The following is a 25700-nucleotide window of genomic DNA, read 5'->3' on the forward strand; positions in this document are numbered from 1 at the left end:
TGTATCTCCAAGTGCTAGGATTATAGGCATATACCTTCACACTCTACTTAATATCCCCTTTGTAAGCATTTTCTTCCTACTTTGAGTTTGTCTTTTGTAGATTATTAAACTAGACTGTTGGATAACTTATTTTAAGCATTGCTTCCTCCCTAAAATAAACATCTTGATATAAATTTTCATTAAGATTACAATGTTTTCTAATTTCATCATGCTTTCTTTTTTATGTCATGTGTTTTTTTAGTGAGTCTTGATTGATTCCAAATATTTGGGATTTCTCTGTTATTAACTTCTAGTTGAATTTCATTTTGATCCAAAACCAAACATATTTCTTAATCAAATTTTTATCCAAAATTTACTGACACATATTTATTTGATAATGTAGTATTAAGCTTAGGCTAATTTGATTTATGATATTCTTAAGAATTTATACATTGGGGATGGAGAGATGGCTCATAGGTTTAGATCACTGACTGCTCTTCCAGAGGACCCAGGTTCAATTCCCAGCACCTGTGTGGCAGCTCACACCTGTCTGTAACTCCAGTTCCAGGGAACCAGACACCCATGGTAAAACACCAATACATATAGAAGTTAAAAAAAAGAATTTCTGGAGATCTCTCGGCAACTTACAGAACCGGAAGTCACGTATAGACCTTTTTCCTCTTGCGGCCATCGCTGGATCGCAGCCGCCAAAATGAAGTTCAATCCCTTTGTGACTTCTGACCGGAGCAAGAACCACAAACGGCGTTTCAATGCGCCTTCTCACATTCGGAGGAAGATCATGTCTTCCCCCTTTTCCAAAGAGCTGAGACAGAAGTACAATGTTCGCTCGATGCCCATTCGAAAGGATGACGAAGTTCAGGTTGTCCAGGGACACTACAAAGGCCAGCAGATTGGCAAAGTGGTCCAGGTGTACAGGAAGAAATACGTCATCTACATTGAACGGGTGCAGCGAGAAAAGGCTAATGGCACAACTGTCCACGTGGGCATCCACCCCAGCAAGGTGGTGATCACCAGGCTATAAAGCTGCACAAAGACCGAAAGAAGATCCTGGAAAGGAAAGCCAAGTCTCGACAAGTAGGAAAGAAGAAGGGCAAATACAAGGAAGAAACAATTGAGAAGATGCAGGAGTATGGGCGTCTCATACAGTTTTCATTAAAGACTGCTTGAGTTAAAAAAAAAGAACTTCTATATCTTTGAATCTATTAGTTACTGAGAGACATGGTAGAGACATGGTAAAGTCTCCAACTATCCTGAATTTATTCTGTGTGGCAGTCTGATAGTACTCCTTCTACCATGAGACTTTCTGGCAGCACGTGGTCATTAATAACTCCTTGGTCTCCCCAGTCATTTCCGCCCATTGTCACCACAGAGTGTCTCTCTTCCTCCCAGCTACTGCTCTTTCTCATCAGATCAATTTTGATCTAACTGTAGTCATTCCAGATTCTTTATGTTTTGCTCTCCATGGCATATCTTTTCCTGCTTCCTTCTTCCAATTATTAGTGCATTTGTACTTGTGGAAATGTCCCCATAATCTCATAGGGAATGTCACTATTAGGAGCTTGGCCTTGCTGGAGGAAGTGTGTCACTGTGGAGGGTGGGCTTTGAGGTTTCCTATGCTTAGGATACCACCCAGTGTCTCAGTCAACTTCCTATTGCCTGCAAGCCAAGATGTAGCCAGCACCACATCTGCCTGCCCTCTGCCATGCTCCCCTCCATGATGATAATAGACTGAACCTCTGAAACTGTAAGCAAGCCACCACATTGAATGTTTTCTTTGTAAGCGTTGCTATGGTCATGGTGTCTCTTCACAGCAATAGAAACCATAAGACACCCTCTTATTAAGGCTGAGCGAGGTAACCCAGTAGGAGGAAAAGTGTTCCAAGAGCAGGCGGAAGTGTCAGAGACACCCCTACTCCCACTGTTATCAGTCCCACAAAAGACACCAAGCTAACAACCATAACATATATGTAGAGGACTTAGCACAGAACCATGAGGCTCTACAATTTCTGCTTCAGTCTCTCTGAGCCCCTATGGTCCTGTTTAGTTGATTCTGTGGACCAGTGGTCTCCTGGTGATCTCAACACCCCTGGCTGCTGCAATTCTTCCTCCTCCTTTTCCACGGGGTACCAGAGCTCCAAGGGGAGAAACCTAGGGGAGATCTCTAATTGTGGCTCTTTCTCTCTTTCTGCCTAATGTTTGGCTGTGGGTCTTTCTCTATCTGCTCCCATCAGCTATCAGATAAAGCCTCTCTGATGACAACTGGGCTAGGTACTTATCTATGAGTATAGCAGAATGTCACTAGGAATCATTTTATTTTTTTAATAATGCTTGTTCTATAAAGCTGATCCCAGAAGAGATATGGCACAAGAATGGGCCTTCAGATCAAGGGATATCAGATCAAGTGGTCAGGTCTTCCCAACACTAACTGATCACTGATGGCAGTTACCTCGGGAGGATGTATGGCTGGAATGAGGTAGCTCTCCACAGCTGAGGCCATCTCTCAAGGAACTGACAACTGAAGGCTCTCAGCTAACAGCACTTTTCACTGCTGGAGGATTTTTACTGGGCATGCATCACAAGTCTGTTGATGAGAATCCTGTCATCATCTGTATAGTTTTCCTTGTGTAGTGTATCGTGTTTACTATGCCGTCCCCTGCCCCACACACCTTCTTAGCTTTGCTTCAGACATCACTGTGCACTTCAGAGGATATTTCTTAGCATTTGTTCTTTATTGCTTATTAACCTGTGACCTATAAGTTTGTTTTGGGGAATATAAAGCTATTATTTGAATATTTTTCTTTCCCCATTAATTTATCTCCTTCAAGCTGTCCAATTACATACTTGGTATTTTGTGTTGCATATTACAATTTTCTGAGGAATTGTCCATATTTAATTTTTCTCTTTCCTTGAATGTAAATAATTCCCACTTGATATATTTTAAAATTATGTTCATGTGCTCTACCATCAGCAATTATCAGTAAACTTTACATTTTGGTTACAGTATTTTTTATTTAAAATTTGAATTTTTTATTTCACTTCAACTGATTTCTACATATTGTTTTTCAATATACTTAAAAAAGAAACCTGTTTTCCCTGAAGTCTCTGTTGCTAAGGGTTACCTAAGGTTTGGTGTCCACTATTGTGTTGCAGTTGTTACATGAGTCATTTTGAGGTTTCTTCCCATGGTTGACCATGTTTTATTCTAGACTGTATAAATGGCATATTAGAGAGTCTGGATCCATCATATTGGTTAGCTTTAACAAGGTTGGACTCAAACTCCTGAGGTCTCCCCCAACCCCACCTTTTTTGAACTGTAGCTGAAATCTCTGATTAATTCTTTCACTTTCTTAGTTTTTCTGATGATGCTTCTTCCAAATGGAGACACAAACGTGTTTATATGTGTAATTTAAATCTCATTACCCCTAATCTGCCCCCGCTTTTAGGGTTCATTTCCTCCCAGCTGCCCCTTGGTCTTCAACACGGCACCCAGACACTGAAATCTACCATGACCAGGACACCATTCTGAGCTGCTAGTCGGTATCTGTGGTCAAAAAGTAAAACTCAGAAGCCACATTGATGGAACACAATTTTTTTTTATTTTAAAAACAATCTTTTCTCAATTTACAAACCAATCCCAGGTTCCTCCCCCTCCCCTCCTTCCACTCCTCCCACCCCACCTCCCATCTACTCCTCAGAGAGGGTAAGGCTTCCCATAGTGAGGCAACAAAGTGTGGCACATCACTCTGAGGCAGGACCAAGGCCCTCCCCCTTATATCTAGGCTGAACAAGAAATCCCTCCATAGAAAATGGGCTCCAAAAAGCCAGTTCAAGCACTAGGGATAAATCCTGATCCCACTGCCAGTGGCCCCACAGACTGCCCCAGTCACACAGCTGTCACCCACATTCAGTGGGCCTAGTTTGGTCCTATGCAGATTCCCCTGCTATCAGTCAAGTCAATGAGCTCTCACAAGCTCAGGACAGCTGTTTCTGTGTGTATACCCATCATGGTCTTGACCCTTTTGTTCATGTTATCACTCCTCCCCCTTTTCGACTGGATGCTGGGAGCTCGGCCCAGTGCTAGCTGTGGATCTCTGCATCTGCTTCCATCAGTTGCTGGATGAAGTTTCTATGATAATTATTATAGTTATCAGTCTGACTACAAGGGAAGACCAGTTAAGGTACCCTTTCCTCTATTGCTTAGGGTCTTCGCTGAGGTCATCCTTGTGGATTCCTGGGAATTTCCCTAGGAACATGAATCTTTTAAGAGCGTGTTTACTTATGGGCTTTACTCCTTATAGTTTCCTTCCGGTGTCTTCTAATTGTTTATTTTTTTAATATTTTAATTGAGACGTTGTCATTGTTATCAGTAGAAGCATTAGGTCAACTAATTATCCCACATCTACCAGAAGCCAAATTTCCTAATATCACTATGTTGCTCTACTTGATTCACACCTTTAGCCCCAAACTTTTCAGTGTTAATAGCAAAAACATTCTTCTATTCCTACATCTAAGTGCTAATTAGTCTACAGGCTACAACTCATCTCACATCAGAGATGTGAGCAGGGAGAGCCATATATCAGGAAGACAGAAATTACTTTGTGTAGTCTGAATATAAGGGATAAGGATATGAGGAAGTAGGGATCACCCCCCCCCCGCCGAGGAAAAAGAGACATTCAAAATATCATTTACAAATCTACCACCCATCCTCAACCTGAAGCACTCAAGTAGGTGGTTCTCAAAACACTTCTAGAAGTTTCCAGGAGTCTCACTTCCACTCATAATTCTGATTCCAGATGACTGAAGAATGAGTCCTCTATCACAGTGAGTTCAAGTGTTCCTTCTGTGGACAGACTGATTAGCATATATTGGATAGCCTGTATGGCATTTATAGGACAGGCTGTATGGCATATTATGAGGGTAACAAAGGAGACTTCAGTAAGAGGCCGTGGATTTTCCTCTTTAGAGCAGAGGAGACCTTAGATGAGACTGTGGTCATGCTACAGAGATATAAGGTGACTTGTGTGGGAAATCCTTCTGGATCTTTCCATGTGGACACTCTCATGGATACCATCTAACGTTTGATAGGTCCTAAAGACACGTTTGTTAGTGTTCAATGAGTGGGAAAACAAATAAGAGTCTAAGAACGTCATTATTTAGAAAGATTTTAGAGATGACTATACTTTAATGCAACAAATTCGCCACCTAGAAATAATTTGGGGTGTCTTGTTATAATTAGTTTCAGTTTATAAACTACAAAACCTATTAATCTTCTTCTCTTGTTCTTATAAAAAAAAGATGTAGTGATTACATATATTACATATCAAACTATGCCCCAAATCATCCTTGACTAATTTCAAAAGTCAATGTATCGTAAAGGATGAAGATTTGCCGTTACTGAGGATAGCCAAAGTAATTTAACAGAAAGTTGTTTTCTTAAAAAAAAGAGATTCCTGTGTTTTAAACTAAGCAGTGTACAAAGGCAATGCAATGCAATGATGCAGACTTAAAAAATTTAGCATCCACGGCAACATCTTTGAACAAGGAAAATTTCTCACCAAATTTGAAGTCTAAGTTCTATTTTGCATGACAAAAATGTAAGTTTGTTTTTCCCATGATCATACGTCATGCCACTTAGATATTTAACTATATGAAGACAAAGAAAAAAAGAGATAAAGAGATAATCCATAATGTCATGAGGACATAAACAGATAGTATCCATTTATTTTTTAATGTTTCTATTGGAACTAAATTGCTGTGGGAACTCCTTTAGCCAGTAGCCTTTAAGATACTGGCCCACTTTGGGCATGGTCAAATGTACTATAAATGCAGATGTAAAAATGTACGCAGCCCCTTGGCTGCTGGATTTGATTCCTGTTCCCTGCTAACGCAGAGGACTGCTGATCTGTGAGTTACCCCTAAATAAACATTTGTTATACTCCGTTCTGAGCTACAACACTAATTCTTTTCATTCTGCACAGGGAATGGTATAATGATGGGGTATATGAGACAATATCTTTACAGCTTCAAAGCTTAACATTTGTTTGATCAGAATTTAATAGATCCCTACTACCCCACTCTCCTCCAGCCCCACTTCATGTCAACCACGTAAAGGTGAGCTGCACATAGAACAATTTCGGCATAACTCACACTCAAAAGAAACATCAGTATGGCAGCAAAAAGTCCTTGGGATAAATATACATACTAACAGGGTGTGTATATTATAGCCAATGCCAAATGGGGACAAATCCTACAGCCCTCAGTAAAACCTTACTTCTGTCCCATGTGTGTCACAGAGCCCAGTGGGAGCCTTCCTGTTGCTCCATGGTTGTGCTCTTACCACCTCTGTACCTCTTCCATACATACATGTCCTCTATGCATGCACATCCTACCTCGCTTCATTTACAGAATCTATTCTTTCCTCATGGGCATGATTTTGCTGCCTTTCCTTGATCCTCTAGACTGACAGTTGAAAATTGTTAGATACAGATTGCCTCTAGAAACACACACGCACACACACACACACACACACATATCTTAAGAATGTTAATTCTTCTTAAGTATAGACTTCCTCTGGAACCACACACACACGCGCATGCACACACACACACACACACACACACACACGGAGAGAGAGAGAGAGAGAGAGAGAGAGAGAGAGAGAGAGAGAGAGAGAGAGAGAGAGAGCACATAAACTGAAAATGTTTTATTGGTACAGACAGAGACCAACTGAACTTGTCCTTAAAAGAGTATATGAGGTTGTAGCCATGCAAAAAATTTGTCAGCAAATGTGTACAAATAAGCTTAATTTCTAAGCAAAGCACTTGTTAAGAATGAAAATTGGAGGAAAATCTGCATTGCCAAATTTGGAAAATATGTCTGGACAGGAAAGTGAGCAGCAGAGGTGCAAAGCAGAGCCTAACTGCTCTTGCTTTTTAATTCTCAGTCTTGATGGCTCTCACGAAAGAGAAAAAGGATCTCATCTTAATTTGTTCCGAAGATTGAAGCTATGACAGGGTTGTTTCATATGACTCATCATTTTATATGCCATTATGGAATATATTTTTATTTTACTTGCTCTATAACCATAAATAGAAATTAAATGAGTAAAATTATGAGAGGTATATATCCATATAGATCATTACTCAGAAAATCAAATTACAAAACCAGAAAAATCACCGAAATTCATACCATATTTCCTATTAGTGTTGCTTCCCTGTTTTTAAAAACTAAATTACTGCATGAGATTTAGATCTCATCAGTGTTGCTGAGCATGGATTCAACTGTAAGTGGTTCTGCAGATGAAGAGGCATCCCTGGTGTCCGTGGCAAGGATGTCACAAGGGAAACTCCCACTGCAGAGACCAGTAGCTCCGTACCCTCAGCCACAGTAGGTACTGAGTGGTTAAATTTTATTCTGTGCTTACAGAATTTCCTAGAACTTTGCCCGGTCCATTTCTTTTCTTTTCTTTCTTTTTTTTTTTTTTTTTTTGGTTGAGACTTTCTCTGGATGTTTGAAGTCTTTAAGGAGGAGCTTACTCCATTCAAGGCAAACCTTGAATACCGGATTGTTTGCCTGAAACTCTGGTCTCAGTTGCTCATCCAAATCTTGTCCCATTTCTCTTACAACGCGCTGCGCTGGGGATGTATGGGATGCTGTGGAAGTGGGAATCAATGGTAAGAGCTGGACGAGAGAAAGCAGCTTCCCTAAGGACAGAGCAGGGGCAGGGGAGACCCTCAGAATATGGAAGGCAATGGAGAAGGCAGCCGCCTCCACGGTTTGGAACAAGGGCTCAAGTGGGAGCAAATGAGGTCACCCTGCTTTATCACCGCGCTGAAGAACTCCATAAGCCCTTTCACATCTTCAGCTCTCCTCTTCAAAGGAATGCTCTTCTGATGACATAAAATGCGGAGTACATCAAGTTCACAAAGAGAGGAAATTAACCTATACTTACCTGACCTCTCCTCCTCAGCAATCTCCTCTGCCATGGTCCCTGTGCACCCTCGGTGGCTGACCTGCATGGATGCGGCTGCCACCTTGTTTCTAGTGTTTCAGAAGGGACAGCCTATTACAGACACAGAAGATCTTTCTTGCTTTATTTTATTGCGGGGCTGGAAACCGAGCACACGGCTCTATCACTGAGACACAGCCCCAGCCTCTCTTTGGTTAGCTTGCTTAAGTCCCTACTCCCTGTGGGCAGCAGTCCTTTTAGCTCAGCTCTATGTATTTCCTGTAAGCCTCGAGACCCAGAACAACGATTAAAGATTAAGAGATTAAGTGAGTTAATAAATACAGCCTCCAAATTGCTAGCATTTAAAAAAAAAAAAAAAACACTAACAAGCCCTGCACTGCTAGTCTCAAAAAACAAAACAAAATCAAACAATAACACAGAGAGCACCATGCCTGACAGGTCTCATGAAGATACCACTAGAATGAGATTGGCATGCAAAATCAGGGGAAAGCGTAACAGCCTCCACAGTTAGCAGTTTGGGGCCCTTCACCCAGCATTAAATTCATATAAGAAAATGAGAAGCCAGGCGGTGGTGGCACACGCCTTTAATCCCAGCACTCGGGAGGCAGAGGCAGGTGGATCTCTGTGAGTTCGAGGCCAGCCTTGTCTACAAGAGCTAGTTCCAGGACAGGCTCTAAAAAAGCTGCAGAGAAACCCTGTCTCGAAAAACCAAAAAAAGAAAGAAAAAAAAAAAAAAAAGAAAAAAGAAAATGAGAGAAAGTCCTGTCAAAACATTGTACTTATTGAGGAAAAGAACAAAATGAAATCACATGGACAAAACATGACTTGATTTTCTATAAAACTATTCACTTAGTCTTTATGAGAAACCTTCATTGACATGATTAACCAAAGACTGAAAATTGAAGATATGAAACACGAAAGGCTGTTTGATTGTCTTACCCAATTTTTAGACCACCTGTACAAGTGCACATTCCTGATAGATTTTTTCCTAGAATTTTGTCTAATCTCTTTCCAATAGACTCTAAAAGTAATCTTTTTTGGAGGGGTTTATTCCAATATAAGGTACTTCTTATGTACTTAATAGTTTTTCTGAAACTTTTATTCCAATTTGCTTCATTTAAATTTTGCTCCACTATGCTTAGTTAGATCCTCTTCCCCAGACCATCTCATAGAAGGCTTTTCATATTCCCTTTTGGGAATAATTTAACCACACTTCATACAAAGTAGCTGGAACTACAGAGTATATGGTATAAATTGCAGAAAACAGCGATGTGTGAAGATATTCTGTAGTGAATAAATTAAGGCAATGATTTCATATGTATCAAACTAACACTTTTTAAATTTATGGTTCCTGTAGTTTTCAGACCTGGTTCTGAAGTCTCTGGTGTGGGGGAATTAAATGGAAGAGATTAGTCTCAGACTATATTTCAAAGCTGGAGACCGGCCAGCCACTCCTAAGAATGTTTGAAAGTAGAACTTTTAAATGTAAGTTTAACATGGAGGCCTTGATTTAAGGAGATGCTGGAATGCAGACAGGTAAAGAAGATTGAGTTTAGCACCTCCTCAGATACAAACAGCACTGGTCTAGCAGTTACGGGAGAATAGAGCTACCGATTGGGAGAGGATGTTAGCACCGTCTATATATGTGCAAACAGATACCCTGAGTGGAAGCCGCTGGAGCACCCCACTTCTCATAATGCTAAGGGAGGTTTTTATCATTACAAGAGAAATTCAAATTTAAATGATGTTCAAAGGGAACAGTTTCTGGTTTCCATAACTGATGCAGAATGGCAGAATAAACATGGCACTGCCACAATGTAAACACACACACACACAAACACACACACACTCAGACCTTTTTTTTTTTTTTTTTTAGGGACTCAAGAGACAAAGACTTTATTGAACACACACAAGTGTTTCTGCTTGCCTGTTCACCTGCACACCATGTGTGTGTCTAGTACCAGAAGGGGCCTGAAAAAAGTTAATGGTTTTTTTTTTATTGGAGTTACAGCTACCATGTGGGTGCTGAGACTTGAACCCGTGTCCTCTGGAAGAAGAGCCAGTGCTCTTTACAGCTGATCCATATCCAGCCTCTAAAGATAATCCTTACAAAAGTTAGAAAGTGAAGGTCACACCATGTGGTGGTGGCGGCACATGCCTTTAATCCCAGCACTGTGGAGGCAGAGGCAGGCGGAGCTTTGTGAGTTCGAGGCCAGCCTGGGCTACAAGAGCTAGTTCCAGGACAGGCTCCAAAGCGACAGAGAAACCCTGCCTTGAAAAACAAAAAAATAATAAAATAAAAAATAAAGTGAAGGTCACACAGAGAGTTGGCATTCAGCAGTTTCCGTCTAAAAAGCTGACATTGGTGAAGGTGTCAAGAAAGCCTTTTAATGAATCTATTTTACAAATGCACTGGAGAGTCACGCAATGCTGCCTGCATTCGATGCAATCCTGGGCCACAAGTCCGCACACTCCTTTGCGACTGGACCTGTGATAGCAGAACCTTTCATCTCGCCTTTATTGTTTACTATGACCCCTGCGTTGTCTTCAAAATAGAGAAACACCCCATCTTTTCTCCAATATGACTTTCGTTGTCGAATTGCAACAGCTGGATGGACCTTTTTTCTTAGCTCCGGTTTGCCTTTCTTCACCGTGGCCATCACCATGTCTCCCACACCAGCAGCAGGAAGTCTGTTCAGTCGTCCCTTGAGTCCCTTCACAGAGATGATATACAAATTTTTGGCTCCTGTATTGTCAGCACAGTTGATCACAGCTCCTACCGGAAGACCCAGGGATATCCGGAATTTCGCTCCGGAGGACCCACCACGTCCTCGCTTCGACATCTTGAAGGCCCGGAAAGAGTCAAAACCTGTTTGTTTGAGACCAAATCTCTACAGACTAGACTAGTCCTGAATTTACGGAAATCCTCATGAGTGCTGGAATTAAAAGTGTATACACCATGCCTTTCTAATCAGTGAGATTGATGAATCAAGTTTTAAGTCTCTGTTACCAATTTCATTTTTCAAAAATATTTTTTCCCTTATTTATCACTGAACCTACATTTAACCATTTTACTTATTCTCTATCTCATCCAGTCTATTGTCTAAAATTTCAGGTCTTTGAGCATGAAAAGTTTGTTCAATTTTCTAATTCACTTTTGTAGACATGCTTTAGAACACGGTCTCACCCAAGGCAGGTGTGCTGGCTAGTTTTATGTCAACTAGTGACAAGCTGGAATCATCTGGGGAGAGAGAATCTCAACTGAGAAATTGCTCTCATCAGACTGACCCGTGGGCAAGCCTGTGCCAATTTTCTTGGTTAAAATTATTGGTGTGGGAGGACCCAGCTCACTGTGGGTGGTGCCTTCCTGAGCTGGTGGTCCAGGGTACTGTAAGGAAGGCTGAGCAAGCCATGAGGAACAACCTAGCAAGCAGCACGCCTCAATGGCTTCTGCAACAGCTCCTGCCTCCAGGTACCTGCCTTGAGTTCTTTCTTTGACTTCCCTGCACAAGGAACTACAAGATGTAAGGTAAAATAAATCCTTTTCTTCCCAAGTTGCTTTTGGTGATAGTGTTTTATCACAGCAATAGAAACCCTAACTAAAGTAGTAGGGAATCAATAAATATTTACAAGGGACAAATTCATTTATTTGGTACTTATTTCTCTATAAGAAATCAAACTTAAAGATATAATACACATTTTCTCCAGAAATAGTTAGAGAATTTAAAAAGTATATGCCATTACTACAAAAAGAAGTTCCTTATATTTAGAAATGTAGTCTTTGAGATAGTATTAATTCTTTTTTTTTTTTTGCAGATATTTTATGGGCCTTTGAGCTGGGAATCTTCTTTTTTTCTATCCCTATTAATCTTAGGTTTGATCTTTACAGAGTGTCCCAGATTTCCTGGATATTTTGTGTCAGTAGCTTTTAAGATTTAACATTTTCTTTGACCAAGGCGTCCATTTCTTCTCCATATCTTCAACACCTGAGATTCTCTCTTCTATCTCTTCTGTTGGTGAAGCTTGCCTCTGTAGTTTCTGTCCAAATTTCTAATTTCCAGAATTCCCTCAGTTTGGGTTTTCATTATTGATTGTATTCCCATTTCAGGTCTTGAACAGTTTTATTCGTTTTCTCCCTCTGTTTGTGTTTTCCTGGATTTCTTTAAGGGATTTATTAATTTTCTCTTTAATGAATTCTATCATATTCATAAAGGCTGGGGGTTTTTGTTCGCTTGTTTTGTTTCTCGAGACAGGAGCCTGTCCTGGCACTAGCTCTTGTAGACCAGGCTGGACTCAAATTTACAGAGATCTGCCTGCCTCTGTCTTCCGAGTGCTGGGATTAAAGGCATGCACCATCACTGCCCAGCAAGATGGTATGAATTCTCAAAATACAAACTGGGAAGCACATTGATAGGACTCTTATTAAAGGTACCAAAGATGAGGCTCCACAAAACAGGGGCTGAACTTATCACTTCTCCTTTTATATAAAGCTTGTAACATCAGGCTGGGATACGGTATTAAGAACCAAACGAAAGAGCAGACAGAGACAATCAAGCCAGTAGACTAAGCTGTTGCATTTATTGATTCTTCACACACTAATTCTGTGTGGGAAGTACAATTATTATCTCCAATAGCCAGCGGATGAGAGTATGTAATAAGAGCATGCGTTACTACCTACCAGTGCTCAATAATGGTCTTCCAGCTCTAAATATGCTTGGTCCTTTGGGGTTCTGAAGCAGCAAAACGGTTAGCTCTGTCAACAGAGGGCGCTAGAGAGATGTCTGCAAGGGCCACCACTTCAGGAAGATCCTTTTCAGACATTCATTCTCTGCTACTATTCTGCCTCTAAATTCAGGGGCCATCTTGGAAGAATTCTAAATATAGGCTCAGACCACTGTGTCCTTACAGGTAGTTGTCAATAACACCTAGCAAAGTCTTTTGCTCCCAGCACTCTGGGTGTTCTTCAAAACAAACAGAATCCTAGTCTGGGAGTGGGATTCGGGGCCTATTTCTACTCCTTAGTACTTTTATTGTCTAGCAATGGGTTTTTTTTATTGTTGATGTTTTGTTTGGTTGATTTTTTAAAATCTGCTATTGGTACCAGACACCACTTTATTTATCCAGTTTTATTTTTCATTTATTTCAGACTGGGCCTCATTAGAAACCCAGGCTGCCTCTGAACACAGGATCTCTGTGCCTCCACCTCCCAGTCACCATGCCTGTTTTCTTTGCTGTTGTTTGTTTTATTCCACATAGTAACTAAATGCCATCTATGAGTTGTCAATCTCTTTACATTAATTTTCCAAGATATAGTACTGTTAGGGTACCATATCACAGTAGACCCTTATCTGCCCAAGATTGTGCAATAAATCCAAGTTTCAAACCAGGTATCCTGATAAACAGCAAATATTCCCCAAAGTATTTTGCACATTGCCTGGCCTCTAGCATTTGGGATAACACTCAGATTGACACTCACTACCATTTGAACATCTGAAATGTGGTAAGACTCAGACTTTTGTTCAATGACAAACATGAGAACTCTAAAGTGGTAGATAAATTACTTCATCTACGCATATATGGCATGAACTAACACTATCCACTATTCCATTTTTACTTTTCAAATTACTTTTACATGCAGAATTTATCTCAAAGAAGCCTGTGTCGTTGGTATGGTATAAGTAATTGTCTCTACAGTAAATCGAGGCCCACAAACATCAAAATATCCCAGAAAGCTGCTGTATGCAGGCTGCCTAAGTCCTGTTGAGAATTCTGGGAGTCCCATCAAACCTTAGGGTTTGTTTGTTCCAGAGACAACATGCTTGGGAAGATGGAAAGCCAGATCACCGACGGATCTTCCCATCCTACTCTTCAGAACCAATGTATGGTGCCTTACATAGGAAAGAAAGGTCAGGCATAACCAAGCTGGTGATGATACTGCAAAGGGAGATTACTGAGTTGTAACCCAAATGTGATCCTTAGACAGGCAAAAGTGTACAGCAAACACAAACTGAATCTGACCGGTTTCTAAAAAGAGAGTTGGGAAGGGACACACAACTGGAAGGGGGTGGATGGATCCAGGAGAGGTTAGGGATGCATAGGATCAAAATAAACTGTATGCACATACAAAATTCTCACTTAGTAAAAAATATATTTTAGGAAGTGGGCAGAGGGAAAGTTACATAAAAAGTGGTGTGAAGACAGAGAAAGAGATCAGAGTTCATCCTACCAAATCCAAGGAAAGCCAGCGGCTACAGAAGCTGGGAGGGGAAAAACCAGATATTCCTCTGGAAACTCTTAAGGAAGCTCACATTTGCATGAACCTTGATTTCAGTCTAGTGGTACTAATTTTAGATTTCTAGCCTCTGGGAAATTTGAAAGAAAAAAGTTATTGCCAGGTTATGCCAAGTTATGGTGATACATTATGGTAGCCACAGGAAACCAATATGCTGACAAATTAAAGCTTAAATGGTAAGTCTATGTGGTAGAAGATAATACCTTAATAATCCATAAGATTTAAAAACAACTTCATTAAAGTTAAGACCATTAGGAATAAAAATATATGATACAGATTTGGTGAGGCCATTGGTGAATCACCATGTAGATGCTGGGAATTGAACTCAGGTCCTCTAGAAGAACAGCTAGGGCTCTTAACCTCTGAGCCATCTCTCCAGCCACTTTGGTGAGAACATTTGTAATACAAACATTCTACAAGATTTTTATCCAGAGTATAGAAAGAACTCTTTCATCACACACACACACACACACACACACACACACACACACACACACACACACACAAACCCAGATGCCTGCATGACCAATAAGCATATGAAAATATGTTCAACATCACTGGTTAATTATTGGGGAATGTAAATTAACATCACAAAAAGACAATATACTACTACCTCCCTGCAACTAAAACAAAGAGTCCTGTTTTTACTAAGTGTTGGCAAAGATTCAGAATAACTAGAACTTTCATACATTGTTAGTGGAAACGCAAACTGAAAAAACTACTTAGAAAAACTGCAATTTACTAAATCTAAAAATATGTATCTACTATGGTTCAGCAGCTCTATTCACATAAACATAAGCTAAAGTTTGTTTATATGTACCAAAATACATGGCAAAAATGAATAATATCCATCAACAGTGGACCAGGTTTTCTAAAGTGCTATAGTCCTCTAACAAAACAATGTACAGCAAAGCAAGGAAATGAACTATGAAACACATCCAACAAGATGAATAAATCTCCGGGACATGTTAAGCAGAAGCAGCAAGAACAAAGCGGTATGTAACACATGACTTCAAAACATGAAGTTCAAAAAAAAAAAAAATCAAAAAAAACAAAAAAACAAAAAAACAAAAAAAAAAAAAAAACATGAAGTTCATCAGTACGCATATCCAAGACAAGGCGGCAAAAGTTAGAATTGTGGTTTCCTAGGGTGGAGGTGAATGTACTGAGGAGGGTCTCAGGGGAGCTTGTTCGTATGTCTAGGAAGTTCCATGTCTTCATTAGGGTGTGGGGTACATGAATATTTATATTAGTAAAATACACTGAAGTGTCCACGTGAGATTTGTGTTCTTTACTATATTTAGATTTAAAGAAAAAAAGAACAGAAAACCTTATTTTAAAGAAATGGGTCAATGATAGACCAGCCGTCACTTGTTAAGATTTTGGAAACTGGACTGTCATTCTATTAAGAAAAAATGATGTTATGAAAACAGATTTTCTTCATTTGCAAAACTGGAACATTAATATACACCAAACTTAGAGAACCATTAAGAAGAATTACATCCTATATAAATATATTGAGTTCCAAAAGGAACGTGAACATCAGGTAACACATTTAAACAAAATTCCCCAATCCCATTTCACTGATATAATCTCTTATAAATACTGCCTCCATTATTTTAAATTACCATTACTAAAAGTAAAGTAGAATGTGAACTGCCTGAGGCCAAGAGTAAGCTAAGAAGTACGGGGCACAGTAGTGGTATCTATTCTGTCTGTAACCCTGGGCATCAGTGACTGTCAGAAAGCGAAAATCAATGCTAAGGATTCCCAGAACCTATTTAGGAACTATTCCTTCTTTTAGTTCTAGAGAACCCAAAGGTAAGAATAGCCCAAGCTTGATGATGCTGTTTCACGCATCTCTTTCTGTTTGAGGGCTAATGTAACAGTTGAAAGGGTAACCATCACGTAGTCATGTTTATATACACAGCCGGGTCAAATCTTGCCGTTCTTCTCATTACAGCCTGTCCAGTATGGCTGTCCACCGAAGACCTGAGGCTGTCAAGCATTGGAGGTTTAGTTTGAATTGATTTGTTCTCCAAGTATTAAATACACCTCACATACCAGTTTCAAAACTTTGTACAAAAAGAATATAGAATATCTCAAGAATATTCTACTAATTACATGTCAGAATAATAACAATTTAATGTTTTCAGTTAAGTAAAATGTATTAAAAAACGAATTTAACTTGATTGTCATTTAATGTAGTTAATATAAAAGTCTGAATTACACATATGGCTTGTGCTATATATCTTTTGGAAAAGAGAGCTCTAAATAAAGATTGAAATTTTCATAATGCTATTTATTTTTCTTAGGACAGAGTTTTCAGAGAATTTTAAGAATTTATGTTATGGTTATTTAATGTTATCTGACCAAATTGTCTGTCTTTGTCCAAGATTAAACCCTATGCTCAATCTTTATAATCAACTGGCTTTTGGAATGGTCATATAATAAGATGTTTGGCCTGCATGATGTCATAGAATATTTGTACAGTCTTCCCCAAGCTCCAGGAACATGTAAACCTGTAGTTCTAAAGTTTCTGGGAACCTATAAGTGCTAAGCACAGCAATGACCTTACTAGATCCAAAGGGTTTGCCAGGACACCTCAACCCAGACACTATATTCAAACAAAATCAACACTACTGACACTCAAAATCCGTATGTTGAAGCTCCGGCCTCTAATATGATGGGATATGGAAATGGGACCTTTTCTTGATAGTAGTTTAGGTTAAAAGAAGTCAAAAGGGCAGGACTCCAATTCTTTGTGGCCTCCTAAGGGGAAAGAGAGGGTTGGAGCACTGGCTCAGCAAGGAAGAGCACTTGCTGCTCTTGCGGAGGACCAAAGCTTGATTTCTAGCATCCACATGGACGCTCACAGACATGTGTAACTCTGGATCTGGGTGATCTAAGGATCTCTTCTGACCTCTGTGGGCGCCAAGCACACACATACACACAAAGATGATAAATTTAAAACATATTTTTAAATAAAAGGGAGACCTGTCTACCAGTTGAGAACACTCAGCGAAAAGGCAGTACCCTCCCCAGAAACACTCTGTTGTTGTGGAATATTTGTACACTGTGTGAAGGTGTAGTGCTGTGAGTGGTGTAATAGAAAGCTGAACGGCCAGTACCTCGGCAAGAGGTAGAGGTGGGATTTCTGGAGAGAAAGGAAGAGGAGGAGGAATCTAAGCACGAAGGAGATGCCAGGAGACGGGAGAGGAAACAGGAGGTGCAAGATGAAAGAGAGGTAACACCATGTGATAGAACACAGGTTAATACAAACGGGTTGAGTTGTAAGAGCTTGTTAGGAACAAGCCTAAGCTATAGGCCGAGCTTTCATAATTAACAAGAAGTCTCTGTGTCATTATTTTCGGGCTGATTCTACAAAGATAGTCTGACAAGAAAGCTTGTTACATACTGTATCAGACCTTGATCATGGACCCCATGGTGATATGAAAGTAAATTTCTTGTTTAAGTCGAGCCGTCTGTGGTATTTTATTAAGTTAACTGAAGCAGACTATGACAGACACCCACCCACTCAAGGCGAGCACAGTTTAGTATTACTTAATACTAACTGCAGATCTATAAATTTGTTATATAAAGCCACAGTGGTTTGTACCAAGTAGAAAGTAAATAAAAATGTGTTGATTTTTTCTAAAATTTAACATGACAGGCTGCTTCATATCTCTTACACATCGACCATCTTTGGAGAGTTTGGTCAAAAGGGCCAAGAAATAGTTACTATTATTTTAGATATTCTCTAAAAAATATTGACTTAACTTTATAAAGAATATTCTCTTTAGTAAGTAGAGTTCACATTCCTACCTGTACTTAAGGTTGATAATTTGTTGATATCTTCCTTAGGGATTTGCTTCCTGGGATGAAACCTTCAATGATTTTTAACACAATAAAATCTTATTTTATGCTCCAAGGAATGAGTAATACTCAGCAATACTCAGCATAGTACTCAGCCTTGTGGCTACTGGAATAAAATTTGACAAGGGAAGACACACACGCATGCACACACACACACCCGACTGGGTCCTGGACATCCGTACATCTTCAGCCTTTTTAAATCCTGTTTTAAAGGGAGGGGCTGGGGGAAGAACCAAGTGATATAATTGCCTAAATCGTTATTATATTTATCCCTTTATCACCTCTTAGAATTCTAAAGAGATCTAAGAACTTTACCAAATACAATTTTATTTCTCCCATACACTTTTCTGGGAAAAGAGTTCAGCCTCTATAATCTCAAAGGATGTAGGGGAAAAAGCAAGCATCTCTTCGAGGGATTTGTTTTATTGAACTGAATGAAAGCCCTAGGTCTCCACCCCAGGCCAGCTAGATGTGATCCATCTTTTGCTTCACACCTCTGTCTCCACAAGCAGTTGGGCTGCTGATCACCCCTTCTTTGGTTTTTCTCTCCCAGGTATATCTGCACTGGCTGTTTCCACAACACCCTTCCCTGGCAGCTGTGCTGCTGTTAATGTCACCGAGGATCAGAATGGCTTTTGAATGGCTGTCTCGTTTGAGAGCGACTCACCTCATTCATTAAGACTACGCTCCCTCCTCCCTCTTTTCCTCCCTACTCTTTAGAGCAACCTGACCTTACTGGGCTGGAGAAGCAGTCCATCCCTTTATCCCCTTTGTACTTTGGTCTAGAAGCCGTAGATTTGGAGGCAGTACTTTTTCAGCATGTCAGATCATGTTCCCGTACTACCTTTCCCAGGTGATGTAAAAAAAAAATCTTTTCTATTCCCGCTTAAAACATGTTGTAAGAAATGGCGCCTACAGTCAGTGCACTCTTAGCTCCTCTAAGACTATTACAGAAAACTACTAACGGTCATCTGTGAATGTCAATTACATTGGTATTTCTGCGGCAAGTGACAGAGTCCCCTGCACCTGCTATGATCACTGTTTCCCTCAGAGCCTGCACCCCCTTATATTCCTCACCCCTGGTACTCCCCTCCCCTCCCGTAAACCCCATTCCAAGCAGACTCCTTACACAGAACTTCCTCCTACAGCCCCCCAGGATGGGGGGTAAAGAATTGAACTTCACTCTTTCCCAGTCTTCTCAGCAGCACATTCTCAAATCTCTTCCCGCTTGCTGAACACGGATGGGTAAGTTCTTCACCCCCTGCTAAAAGTTGCCTAAAATCAGCGTCTGGCCCTGGCACAGCCCGGCTCTCAGACAGAGCGAGGGCTGGCCACCGAGGAGCCGCGATCCCTGGCTTATTTCTAAAAGCAAGCTCGCCTCCCGGAGCGGAGGAGCGAGGCCCCGCAGAGAGCAGTGTCCACCCGGGGACAGCTCCGTGGGCCCTGGCCGCCACCGACGCTGCGCCGCGGCCTCGGTTCCTCGTTGGGGCGCGGCGCGGCCGAGGCCAGCGGTGGCGGCGGCCCCCGGGGGATGGCGGCGGCCGGGCTCCGCCAGCAGGTGGCCCCGGGGTCCCGGCGGCGCCGCCCCCTCCGCCAGCGCGGCCCCTCCTCCCGCGGGGGCGGTCAGCGCCCCGGCCGCCGCTCCGCACCCGCCGCCGCCGCCCTCCTTCGGCTCGCCGCGTCCCCCGGGCCGCGTCCGCAGGCTGAGCCCAGGCGGGCCGCGGCGAGCACCCCGCAGCTCCGCGCCCCCGCCCGGCCCCGCTCCCGGCGGAAAGTTGGGCTGCGGCGGGCGGCGTTCGGGAAAGAGCGAGGCGGCATGAGGGGGCACCGAGGGGGCGCCTAAGACACCGGGAAGGCGGCGCCGCGCAAGGGGACAACTTCGCCCGGGAGCCCGCGCCCGCAGCCCCCAGCCGGGCTCGTGGTGGTTCCTCCCGTCCCTCGGCCTCCCCCGCCGATCGAGACGCGGACCTTGGTCCCGGCGGCTCCGCGGCGGTGACACGAGCCCGCCTCAGCCGCCGCCTCAGTCTCCTGCCGCGCCGCCACCTTGCCCGCACCATGGAGTTCTCCGAGAGGAAAAGAAGCAGGAAATCCCAGAGCTTCAAACTGGTGAGCCGAGGTAAGCGGCCGGCCCGGGGACAGCGGCGGGAAGCCGGCGCCGCGCTCTCCGCGCTCTCGGCCCCGCGCGCCCCGGCCGCCCGCGGGCTCCACGCCGGGGGCGCGCCCGCCACGACCCCCTCGTCGCCGCCCGAACCCGGGGGCCGCGGGCCGCACACGCCCCGCCGCGGGGAAAGTTGTGCCTGAGGGGACCCATGGGGTGTTATTGAAGGTAAACAAGTCGGAGGGCACGTCAGGAAATTAGCAAACAATGACACCGGGGAGCCGAGCCCGCTCGGGGGTGCCGCCGCCGCGGCCGCCGCTGGGCTGGGGTGGCTGACGGTTTGCCTGGCCGGCAGGCCGAGCATATACCGGGATTTGTTTTTGTTTTCCTCTTTTTCCCCCCACTCTGCAAAGAGAATGGGGGGGGGGGGAGAAAGATGATCATTGTTCTTTTTAAGAATAATCAGCTCATTAGGGATCCAAGCTCAAAACAGAAATTGTTGTCATACAGCATCTTTTCTAGGTGTTTTAAGACTAGGTAGTATACCAGTCAGACAAGTGTCATTACAAGAAAGAAAGAAAGAAAAAAAAAATCCAGCTAGGTCCTGCCGACTAACAGGTGTACTGCACACTCTTTATGCTTTTATTTTGTCTAGGGAGGAGAAAGTTGAATAGTGTCTCCACTGGGTTCTGCTACTTATTCTAACCTATCTTCCTGATTTGAGTCTTTTTTTAAAAAATGATGGCAACTCCAAGATAAGGAATACACCTGTCAAAATGTCGTGTGTTGCCTCAATATATGAAAGGGGTGACCCCGGTCCCCATGGTAATGGCACCGGTCCTAATACTTAGTTTCAACCCACCCTCTGTAGGTATCTTTGAGGTCAAAGCCAAATCACAGAACCTGTCCACTTTCGCTGGGTGGTTTTTATCTAGCATTGGCATCAGAGTAGAGAGACACGTGATTGTTCCAAGGGCCTGCAGAAGTCACGTGCAAGCAGATGGACATTGGAGGGTGATTTCAAGCCGGCAAGTTTTCCAGACTCAGCTAAGCTGAAACGAGGACTCTGTAAAGCCCACTTTTCGTCAGTCTGGAAATGGTTTAATTATAGACATTTTGAGGATCTGCTCATCTGTGTTTCCCCTAATTTAGTTTTGTACTGTTTAATGATAGGGGCCTGAAATAGTGTGTGTATTCAAAATATTTGGCTACTCTTTCTTGGCACACCCCACCCCACCAACAAGGCCGTTGATTACTCCGTTTTTTGTACTTTGTAAATCTTTCCATGTGTGGTGGCCCGTTTGATACAATCAATGTGCTCCTTTCAGGACTGGAGGCTGCTTTCTTATTTATGACCTCAGGCAATTTACTACTTACTCGATCTTAAAAGAGAGGGTAGTTTTGCCATATTGTCCTGTGCCATCGAAGGTAAACAAGAAACAAACCCACCCAAAGCTTGGATTGTTGATGAAAAGAGACATCTATTTTCACACCCAAGTGGTCCTGCTTTGTAAAGAACTTCATTGCCAAAGTGCTGTAGCTTCCACAGGAGGTCCTAAGATGTATTTGAAAATTGGATGGACATAGTTCTTCCTTTTTTTTCATTTTCTTTCTTTCTTTTAATGACTTCTGATTCTGCTGTGCAGGTGCTTTTCAATACTTTTTTTTGCAAGATAAACTATTGCATGTTCAATAAAGTGCAGTGGTTGAATGCAAAAGATTCATTTATGTGAAAGGTAAGAATCTTGATTCTCAAAGTATACTTCTTTTTTGAAATAACACATCAGTATCTTTTTTTTTAAATGTGCTTACTTTTAAGCTGAGATTCTTTGAGTAACCTGAGTCAAGAGACAGTTCTGAGGCACACTACTATTGATATGTTCATGAAAACGGGTTGTAGAAATACATTTGGGAAACTCCCCTGGCCTGAGGTTTGGCAAGATTGTTCTTTTTCTTACAAATATATTTGCTCTCTCAAAGAAAAGAAACCTGGTAATTGCTATCTGAGGGCAAACTTGACTGTGAAAACTCTAGCCACGCATGGCCGTTGTGTGGAGTCAGAGTGATCGTCCAAGTTTCTGTACTTCACAGTGAGCAAAGTTTGAGTGGTTCCCGTTGACCACAATCTCTGCGAGAGTTCTTGAAATTGTACCTATAAATTATACATATAGAGAACAGGAGTCTTTAACTGCTTATTCTTACTTCTTGAAGCCATTAGAAGTCTAATTTTCGGTTGTTTTCTTGTGGCAGATTATCACCATGAGGTGTATAAGATCTCAGAATTCAGCCACGATGTTAATGGGGAGACCAAAGAGACACAACCCATTTTTTTAGGTAGGTTCCTATGTCGATGAATTTTCCAGCAAAACAGTATGGCGTGGCCATTTGCAGCTTCAGGGGCAGGGTAGAGGGGGAGAGACTGTGTAAGAACGGGAAATGTCTGCCGCTGCTTAATGTATGACATTCTTTTCAAGACCTTTTATTTTACAGATTGCCAATATATCCCTTATTAACATTGCTAAAAGTTGTAATTTTAGACATAAATGTTTATTAGTGTCTACACACAGTGCTAATTATCACTCAGTCACAGAGCCAGATGCTGACTGCGCAGTTTTGTCTCTTGGTGCTCACCCCATTTCCATTGCATATTCGCTGGCATGCTTCACTGGCAATAGTTTGTGTAATTGGGGTATTACATCTTTGACATCTGGATAACAGAAATTCAATTTCCAGGAAGCTGCTATTTGTTTGGTTTTGCTTCTGCCTTGGGTGGGATAGGGGATTAATGTGCTGTCTTATTATAATGTCCCTTCACCTCTATGGCCTGGTTGCTAATCCTGGCATGACAAAATTAAATTAAATCTTTAGTCAGAAAGCGTAAGGAGGATAAAAGTGTGATTGTCCGCCTAACCACCTCCTCGTAGTGCCAGTTGCTACCGAACAGCGTTTTGTTTCCTGGCTGCGTCCTTCTCGCTGACATCTGTGGTCAGAGAGAAGAGGCCTTTCACCTGCTGCCATCCTTCCTGGTTTGTCTACCTCAGGGGCAGACAGACCAAAGGCAGCGTCCTCCAACCCTTCTGACAAGTGCCATAGCCTGTTTGCCAGGTGCAGTGTGGGCATAAAGTACATACATGTAGAATCTTGCCTGTCAGTTGGTATCTACAGCCTTTGGGCCCCAAATCAAACTGTCTAGGATGCTTCCTCCCAAAGTACTAACCAGGCAAAGTATGGGGTAAACAGTGACATTTGGCTTCAACTTTGCCCGTCCTGGACTCCACAACCCCAGGTAGTAGTAGGTTGAGGGCCAGGTGCTGCATAGCCAGGAAGCAGGCCATGTGAGGAAGCCAGGGTGCGAGGGCTTGAGAGCAAGTTCCAGAACTACCCAGTGACTGGGGATGGGTATACCTGTGGCTAAATTGCTGCGTAGACCCAGATTGGCACTTTTTTCTGATGGAAACATTTTAACGTCTGGAGAGTGTAGTGTGTTTTCTCTCTGTTTTGGTCAAAGGAAGAGAAAGGGAGCAGAGGTGCAAAGGGCCAGGCAGAAGTCACAGGTAGAAAGGTGAAATCGGGGAACATGAGCAGTTCCTACCATAAGGATCATCATAGTAAGACAGAATATTCCCAAGGCCAGCACCACCCCTGTTGACTGTTGTGAGCACTGAACACCAAAATCAAGAGAGACGCTGTGGCCCAGAAAGAGATGTGTCTCCTTTTGGGATCTCTTCAGAGTGCTAACCTAGGTCAGATGAGTCCTTTAAGGACCACTCGAGAAAATGAATTTGCCTTCTGCTAGAAATTTTACATTTCTCATGTAAGTGGAACACCATGTTCTGGACTTAGTTCTTGTGCAGCAAAGGCCTCCGGTAAACTCATTCCTATTAGTTGCTTGAAGAATAGTGGTGATGTTAGATAGTAATCAAATTGCGAGGCTGGAAGAACAATGAAGAGTGGGGTGGGATCAGTAAGATGCAAGCTCTTGGACAGGGCAAATGTTCTTCCTTATCTGAACTGAAGCTAAAAGAATACCCTTAAAGAACCAGGTGTGGAGTGGGGCTCATCTTGAAGATGGTTTGTAGAAGGCGTTTGGCAGCAAGAGCTTAGAGATGAGTAAGTACCTCTTCTGGGGAAGATCAGATATGGTTCCCAAAGGCCCTCCAGGTCAATTAAGAAGTGCACATGATTTGGAAACATGATTTCTAGAGCAAGAAAAGGCTCCAGATAATATCTGAAATTAAAGATTTTGTTGTTCACTGTGTTACAGTTTATGTTACTCTTCTTAAAACATAGATTTATATGGCTTCTTTCATAAATTGCTGTAACCTCTTCCTAATATTACCTAGGGTGTGGATCTAGGAGAGTCTGGTACTTAAGTACTTGAGAACTAACTATATACCTGTAGAAAGAACTACCTATATACCTAGAAAGAACTAGTGCATAGCTCCCAATTGACATAAGACTTTCTCTATTCAGAAACGTGCGTTCTCTGTAACACTCTGCATCTATAAGATTTAAATATGTGTCTCAGGGGAATAGAGAGTACCCCTAGAGTTTGGCAGAGCTTCCCACATCAAATCTATTTCTTTGGAATATTTTTAGGCAGCTAACTAATGTAATATATCCAGTGTGGTAAAGTAGCTCCCTAGAATGATGGCTTGTGTGAGTGCTTTGGGAATTACTCACGTGTTTTTGATTTGATTAAGGGTTATAAGAGGTAACTTTACCCTGTGGACTTTGACTTTCTGAAGGCAGCCCTATGAAACTACAGTGAAGATTTGAGCACTGTTTGAAGGAAAACAACTTATTTATCCAAGTCAACAAGTGTTTCTGTGAGGAAATACTGTGAGCTGAGCCCCTTTCCTGGAATGTGAGTGGGATCAGAAATGAACAGGACAGGGGCCCTGCTCGGTGGACTAATGTCCTTTGGGGGATGTAGGGATAAGACCGTTCCGGCAGCAATGAGGTTCACTGTGCAGCCATCACAACAGTGGCTGTTTGAGTGGAGCGTGCAAGGCTCTTTATGCAAATGTTCTCATCTGCCCCCGACAGCACATCTGTAACCATGTCACCATCCTCGTTTTTGATAAGGCTTGGGGCAAACACTCCACTGCCAGTCTCTCTCTTCCAGAACAGTAATCAAATGGCAGTTGGAAAGGAACAGAGAAAAGGAGCAAGAGCTAGGTAGAAGGGTAGGGTGGGGAGCTAGACCTTGAACTACAGAGATTTGCATAAGCAGAAGATTCCTAGTGGGAAGGGTGGTACTGGCCAGCACAGAGTGATAAGCAGATAGGCATCTTTACGGTTGGACCTTAAGTGAGTGTTGCACTTTAGTTTGGAGAGTGTTTTCTGTTATCTGAGAATGATCAGGGCAGTTGTTCATCCCATAATAATGGGAGTAAAGCTCAGAGTGACAGGAAGGCCGCTTGTGGCAGAACCTAACTTCCTCTCTGCCAAACCAAGTCAGG

The 25700-nt window shown here is 42.3% G+C and overlaps 2 protein-coding genes and 1 pseudogene across 5 annotated transcripts in view; 2 read left to right on the forward strand and 1 right to left on the reverse strand.

Moving 5' to 3' along the window:
* The first annotated feature begins 691 nt into the window (after positions 1-691).
* Positions 692-1167, forward strand: LOC119816361 (annotated as a pseudogene).
* A 9168-nt stretch (positions 1168-10335) lies between these two features.
* LOC119817528 (60S ribosomal protein L23-like) lies at positions 10336-10816 on the reverse strand. The gene has a single exon (XM_038334835.1). The coding sequence runs from the start codon at positions 10810-10812 to the stop codon at positions 10390-10392; it is 423 nt and encodes a 140-aa protein (XP_038190763.1). The 5' UTR covers positions 10813-10816; the 3' UTR covers positions 10336-10389.
* A 9005-nt stretch (positions 10817-19821) lies between these two features.
* The window catches only part of Bend7 (BEN domain containing 7), an 84171-nt gene continuing 78292 nt past the window's right edge, over positions 19822-25700 (forward strand). For 2 of the 4 annotated variants that reach the window (XM_038334701.2, XM_038334702.2), the window contains exons 1-2: positions 19822-20253; positions 22486-22569. In XM_038334701.2, the coding sequence (XP_038190629.1) occupies positions 20193-20253; positions 22486-22569 (145 nt within the window). In that variant the 5' untranslated portion in view covers positions 19822-20192. The remainder of the gene's footprint in view (positions 20254-22485; positions 22570-25700) is intronic. The other 2 variants (XM_038334705.2, XM_038334704.2) reach the window with 2 other exon arrangements.

Source organism: Arvicola amphibius, chromosome 6, assembly GCF_903992535.2.
Source record: "Arvicola amphibius chromosome 6, mArvAmp1.2, whole genome shotgun sequence".
NCBI lineage: Eukaryota > Metazoa > Chordata > Mammalia > Rodentia > Cricetidae > Arvicola > Arvicola amphibius.